Consider the following 6,721-nt stretch of genomic DNA (forward strand, 5'->3'; position numbering starts at 1 on the left):
GAGGACGATCCGCACCATCCAAAACAGGCGAAAAGTTGCCGAGACGGGGAGGCGTTACGCAAGAAGCCGGAGTGTGCGCAGTGCTCAAATAGAGCGACGTCATCGTGTGTCCCAAAGCTGACGCCCACTTCCCTTCAACATATAACGGGTGTTTGTGGGGGAAGGGGGGGGGTACACCCGCGAGAAGACCGCACCGCCGTATGCGAGAGGGCCTGCAGCAACTCCATCACCCCACCCACCCACCCTTGGCTGTGCTTGAAGCCACCTTTGCCGTGTGAGAAAAGAAGAAGCCGCTACGCTGGGGAGCGCACGGCTCTCTGTCAGGATTTCTTCTATGAAGCTCAGCAGCCTAAGCCAGAAGTGCTCAAACGCGCACAGAAGACTCCATCGGGTACATGATAGTGGAGACGCAAATATAGAAGACACGCGCCGGCGGTTCGGAGAACACGAAAACATTATCTATGCCGTCTCGGCCACCCTCTCTTTCCGGTAGGTTTGTCAGGCAGCCCACGTCTCCGCGGCAAGTCGACCATCCCGCAAAGTAGCAGCGCTCACAGCCCGTCCACGCTCCTCCTCGTCAACGTGCACCGGCGGAGAGTAAAGCTGCTTATACATGTCGGGCATTTGTGTGCCACGCCCCGATGATAATCCGCTCGGTGACGGCAAGTTCGACAGGATGCGCTGGATTGGATGCCGGATGCTCGGCTTCATCGGCGTGCGTACTCTGACGCTGTGGCGGACACTGGGGCCAGTCGTGGGGCTCGATCCCGACCCTACAGATGTGTTCGTGCCGACACTCGTGTCGCGGGCATCCGTCGCCTCAGTTATCACGCGCTTCTGTGTCATTGAAATCTCCAGCAGCCGTGTGGCGGCGGAAGCCGGGGGCGCACGCTCCAGCAGGCGCTCCGCTGCGGACGCTAGCTCGATGAAGTCGCACGCAAACAGAGCGTGCTCCGAGGTGTGGCGCAGTGCCTGAAAGAGCGGCGTGTGACGCAGCCGCACAAAGGACGCGAGGAGCGACGTGAGCTGATCCTGCTGGTCACGGAACTGCTGCTGCAGCGACGCAGACGCGTCGCTCCGCCTATTCGTCGGCGGTGTCGAAAGCGCATACACTCCTGCCTGGGCGACTTCCGTGGCGCCGGGCGGTGTCCGCAGTTCCCCCGTACCCGGTTCTGGAAATTGTGTAGCCACACCGCGCAGGCGACGGTCGCTGTATTTTTTGATGTGTGCCACAATGAAGGACAAAAGGCGGGAGGTGCACACCGCCTCCTCCTCGTCTATCAACGACCTCTCCTCCTCATCGTCTGTGAGAGCAAGTGATGTCGAGGAAAGCGACGAGGAGGGCGGCAGCACGTGCGCAAAATCGCCCACCTCTCCGTTGCTGGCCACCGCTGACCTGCGAGCTTTTCCGGCGGCGGACCCTAATGGCCCCTCGACGTACGCCACAGTGGAACCCCTCCACTCAAAGTGGAACTCAGGGTCGATCGCCGTGCTATGCTGAAGAAGATGCAGCACTTCCTGAGGAAGACTGGGGACGGGATCCTGCTCTGCCGCCTTGCTCGCCATCGCCACCGCCTCCTCCACAAGGTTGCCTTCGGTGAGAGCGCTCGCCCTCATCCCATTCACCAGCTGCACGACAATGGCAGCGCCGCAGCGGTCACGCGACGTCAGAGATGCACGTACACTCAAAGGCAACTCGGAGAGGTACGTGTACAGGCACATCCATGCTCGCTCATTCCACTCCTCCTGTGCCACGTCGTCCACGAGGAGTCGCAGCTGCCGCTCCAGCTGCTGCAGGAAGTACCGCGGGATGACAACCGACTCTGCCTTGTCCCCCACAGGGGGCTGGGTGTGTTCGCACGCGCGCTTCTCTGCGTGCACTGCCCCTCCGGTTGATGCCGCGCTGTCGATCAACGGCGTCCACCCCAAGTCGGCAGAATGGATCGGCATGGTGTCGCTCACGTTCTCGCCGGTGGGCATGATAGGACTCATCATGGCCGCCGCCAGCCACCGATCTGGCGTCGCGCTTGCCGCTGCCTTCATAGCGTCTTGCATTGCGCTCGTCTCCGTCTGCGTGCCGCGGTCTTCGCAAAACCACCGCGGGCTCGTCTGAGTCGTGGAAGCGCGGACGCCGGGCGAGTTCGGCTGCGCCTTTGTTGGCCCCGGTGCAGCTGCTACAGCTGCAACGCTCACAGGTGTCGCGGTGCCTGTGGCTGGCTGCAGTGAGGTGTTACGGTCTACCTCCTCCTTGCGGCTCCGGTCGGTACCCTCAAAGCATACACGCGGAGACTCCCCGACCCCTGGTGACGCGAGCCAAGGCGTCATCGCCTCAACCGCCTTCGCTGCCCCAGGGGGTACCTTCTCCGTGCCTACCGCCGTCGCCGGCGACGGCGACGGAGCTTGGCTCCCCACAGTGGCCGCATTCGAGGCGCTTCGGTAGTACGCGCCATCCTCCCCGCTCCCACTGCCACCGTTCACACGGTACCCAGAGCTTGAGACGCCGCGGCGGGGAGCGTGGATGCCAGCGAGGTCGTTGTGCCCTGGGTCCTGCAGCGCGCTGGCCGTGCCCAGTGCCGTTTTGTGTCGAGCAACTGCCTCTACCGTTAGCTTCGGTGCTGGGGTCACGTCCGAGCTCTCGATACGAGATGTGGCAGCCTCCACCCCCACGCCACCGTTTCGAGGGTGAGCGTGGTGTCGATGCGAGTGTGCTTGCGACACCTCACGGCTCTTCCCACCGTGGGTGCGATCGATGGCTGTGGCCGTCGTGGGCGCAGCACTGCTGTGCGCGTGGCTCAAGTGTGCCACGCGAGGCCGGCTCGAGCTGCGGCTGCGAGCGCCAGCCGCGCCGTGGCTTGCTGAGCGGGTCACGGTGCCTACGCGCGACGCCGACGAGGCGGCGCGGCGCCGATGACGTGAGGGTGTGGTTGCCTTCTGAAGCACCAACACCGTTCCGAGGAGTAATGCAGCGCAGGAGACGAAGACGATCGTCTCCTTGTACTTGGATAACGACTGCATTGTATTGCCTGAGGAAATAGGGTGAGGAGAATGGCCGCACTCGCGACACGCAGACACAGAGGACGCGCGAAAAACAGCAACGTCGCAGTATCTATAGCGATGGGAAAGAGAGAGAGAGAGAGAGAGCGGTACGCTCTCCCTTTGATCTATGGTGTCCACTCTCACAAGTTATGGTCGATCGAAGATCCGCACAGCTCTATGATTTCGCCCCCGAACTCTATGAATGACCCTCGAGCCCGCCGCTCCCCTTGCCACCCAGTCGCCCGTTGCCCCGTGCACTGTTCTCGGGGGAGGCGCCCAAGCAGAGGAGCAGCTAGCCTCTAAACGGTCCGATCTCCGACTCTTGCGGCGTTGTAAAACAATATCCGCGTTGGGTGAGAACACAAGCCGGACAGTATCAGTCACAAGAAACAGATGCACAAAGAAGGTTTCGAGTCGGCAATGCAGCCACGCGCCCCCTCTCCTGGCGGGATACGTGAAGAGTGCTTGTGTCGCTGATGAATGATGTGGCGATAGAGAGGGAGAGAGCAGGAAGAGGCGTCACAGAGGACAAAGCTTCTACGCGCCTGTATCACCCCGTGGTTAGGCGGATAGGAGCTGGAAGGAGGAGAACAGCGAATCACTAAAGCCCCGTCGTTGGTGTTGTATGTGTGTGTGTGTGTGTGCAACCTGGTAGATGCTCAGAACACACGAGAAAATGGATGTTAAAACTCAATCCGGCTTAGAGTCTGCCGTCTTGTTTTATGTCCCTCAGCTCCTCTACCAGTTGCGCATTGACGGTAGTGACGAGGCCACAGCAAGTGAGAAAGGAAGCGAGAGAGAGCGAGAGTGAGGGCGATTCGGTAGGTGGGAGGGCGTTGCTATCGCATGCAATGTCGAGAAGAAGGTGACAGCAGTAACGACGACGATAGTTGTCGCGCTCGAAAGGCCCCTTGTGTGCGTGCTTGATTGCACAATGCGAAAGAGTAGATGTTGTTGAAAGACACCAGGTCAACGTGCTCACGGCTGCAATCCTGTGCGTAGACGCGCAGTGGACAGGGGAAGGGGGCGGGGCTCACGGGTCACGGTGTCCGTTTGGTCATCAGTGGCGTTATAAGCGTGCATCACTCCGTGGACGTGCACCGGGTAGGAAGCAGAGCCATGCCTCAGTTCCACGAGAAGATGAGCGGGATAGCCCCACAGTCCCTTTCCACGGGGACGCTCATTTCGGTTTTCGAGACGTGTGGATTAGAACAATCTGTGAGGCAAACACATATACATGTGCGCATTAAGGAAGCAGTGAAGGACATGCGACACTGCACCGTACAACACCTCCCCTTCTCTGCTCTTCGCTCAGAGAGCGGCTAAGCGCGGATGCATCACAGCGGACAGTCGCTGCAGCGCCACGCCGCTTGCCACCTGCGACGGTAGACCACGGTGGCCGTTTCCGCCACGAATACGGCCATCGCCGGCATCTCCTCTGTGCTCGCAGAAGTGAGCTCCTTCCGGAAGAACCGTGAGGACGCCCGTGCACAGCCCCATCAACCCCGGATGCGGCAGTCTGCCTTCCTGGGGAACGAGTAGTACCAAACCGCCATCACTCGCCTCTCGCAGGCTCGACTCGCTATCGCAGAGGGAGCGGGCCTGCCCGTTAGCCTTCAAACGTCGAAACGCCTGCAAAGACGCAGGCGACGATGCAGCCGCGTCCACCTCACAGCCCTGAAACTCCCCCTGTCCATCAAAGGTCGCTTCATACAGGAAGTCGTGTCCGCAATCGAGCAGCCACCAGTTTCGGGGTGCATTGAGTCCGTATGCCTCCTTTACCCTGGCGCGCATCTCCGTCGCCCAGTCACGTGAGGCGCTGTCCGACATTGCATCGCTCGTTGACGCAATTGATGGTGAATCGGGTAGAGCACCGAGGTGCACCGGTGGGGTGTAGTGGTAGGAGCCGACGGCGCCGACGACATTGATCTTGCGTCGACCGACGTAGAAGATGTAGTCGACAAGGAAGGCGTTGGCGCTTCGAATGAGCCCGCCAAAGTTGCGCTGGTCATACTCGTTCTCATACAAGACCGAAAGACCAAAGTAGGAGGCCGGCGACGGCGAGGACGCGCTCGCATCTGCGTTTGGTTGTCGAGAAGAGTCAACTGCTTGAGGTCTGCCGCTGTACCGCAGCAAGGCTTGCCGGTAAGCGCGCAGTTGGTCCTGTATTTCTTCAGAATTGCGCAGGTAGAAGGCTGGATGGAGGGGGCGCTGGTCCACGCGAGGGGTCGTGTTCACATGGGCGTCGCCGACTGATCTCGTTGGCCCGGAAGACGTTGCGTCCGTGGACGTTGACGCGCTTCCATTCCCGCAGGTCGCGGGAGCTGGAAGGGCCTTGGAGAACACGGCCTGATACTCGTGCAGACGGCGCCGCAGCTCCTCGAGCGCGTCGTGAGAGGAGGCGCCATCATCCGGTGAGCCACCCTCGCCTGGGCACGAGAAAGAGCCTGCGAGGTAGATCTCGCGCGCCTCTGGACATGCCGCGTCCATGTAGCAGTAGAATAGCGCTATACCCAAGGATGTGGCCACGTTGAGGGAGCTGGTGGTGCCGTACTGAGGAACGTAGACCACCATATCCGCCATAGGCGCCGGCGTTGACCGGGGGATGCCGACAAGTGCAGCAGTGCGGGTGCGATCGCAGAGAGGCGCCAGCGTCGTGCCATCCTTGGCACGCAAGAGGCTCCGTCGGACGCCCCAGTTTTCGTGTCCCACAACGAGACGAATGCATCCGCCCTTCTGAGTTGCAGCAGTGGGGAGGCGCGTGCGCATAATGCTCTGTGCACCATCGGCAAAGTTCTCAAGCGCCACAAGAGGACACGCATTAGGCGCTGCAGCCGCGGCTTCGCCGTCGTCGCAAGGCGGGTGAGAGCGTGGTGAAAAGTAGTCCTCCTCGCCGAACAGGGCGATGCCGTCGAATGGAGACCCACACGCTACGCCAGAACCGCCGCAGCCAGACGGGCCCGGCTCCATCTCGGCATGACCGACGGCTCTTGAGTTGGGGAAGACATCCTCGTGCATCTTATGGGCAGAAGACTCCCTATGGGCGGCCTCTCGCACCTGCACATGCTCAATCGCCTTCCACGAGGCTGCCGTCAAAAATGTTGGCGGCGACGCTGTTTGAAAGTACAAACATGTGCGTACGCTATTCGTAGCGTTAAAGGCGCTGTGGCATCCTTCCAGACCCACTTGGACGCGCGTCAGTGCGCCGCCGAGGTCAGCCCATTTTGGAAGACGCCGCGACCATCTCGTGAGCGGGTTGCTGGCGAGCGTGATCGGGTTCCTGGGCGGATGCAGGGTCTGCTTCTGCAGCTGCAAGGATCGCCGCATCCGGTCAGACAGAAACTGCCGTGGCGCCGAGTGTGTCGTGGAAACGTATACTGCAGTGTCGTGTGTGCCTGCGTTTGTGTGTGTGTGTGTGTGTGTGTGTGTGTGGTGGTCCGCAGTGAAGCGAACACCAAGAGAAGCGGATCAAGATGACAGTGGGAAGACGGCCTGGACGAGCCTTTTAGGAGAGATCAAAGGGAGGAGAGTCCGTCAGCCGAAGTAAAGTTCACTCACGCAAACTCACCAGACTTAGTGAACGCTTGCGTTGTGTGAGTCGGTTGGCCCTGGCGATTTTTGGTGGGTCTTTTCACTTGCTTGCAACATTCCTTACCGCCGTGCGTGCTCACTTCTACGGCAGTCC

The 6,721-nt window shown here is 60.7% G+C and overlaps 2 protein-coding genes across 2 annotated transcripts; both read right to left on the minus strand.

Moving 5' to 3' along the window:
- Positions 1-498: 498 nt before the first annotated feature.
- On the minus strand, positions 499-2,055 carry LMJF_32_1700 (conserved hypothetical protein; the record flags this gene model as incomplete). Its single annotated transcript, XM_001685436.1, has 1 exon — positions 499-2,055. The coding sequence occupies one exon, from the start codon at positions 2,053-2,055 to the stop codon at positions 499-501; it is 1,557 nt and encodes a 518-aa protein (XP_001685488.1).
- Positions 2,056-4,347: 2,292 nt separating this feature from the next.
- Positions 4,348-6,363, minus strand: LMJF_32_1710 (conserved hypothetical protein; the record flags this gene model as incomplete). The annotated part of the gene is made up of 1 exon (XM_001685437.1): positions 4,348-6,363. The coding sequence occupies one exon, from the start codon at positions 6,361-6,363 to the stop codon at positions 4,348-4,350; it is 2,016 nt and encodes a 671-aa protein (XP_001685489.1).
- Between the last annotated feature and the right edge of the window lie 358 nt (positions 6,364-6,721).

This window comes from Leishmania major, chromosome 32, assembly GCF_000002725.2.
Source record: "Leishmania major strain Friedlin complete genome, chromosome 32".
Classification (NCBI taxonomy): Eukaryota; Euglenozoa; class Kinetoplastea; order Trypanosomatida; family Trypanosomatidae; genus Leishmania; species Leishmania major.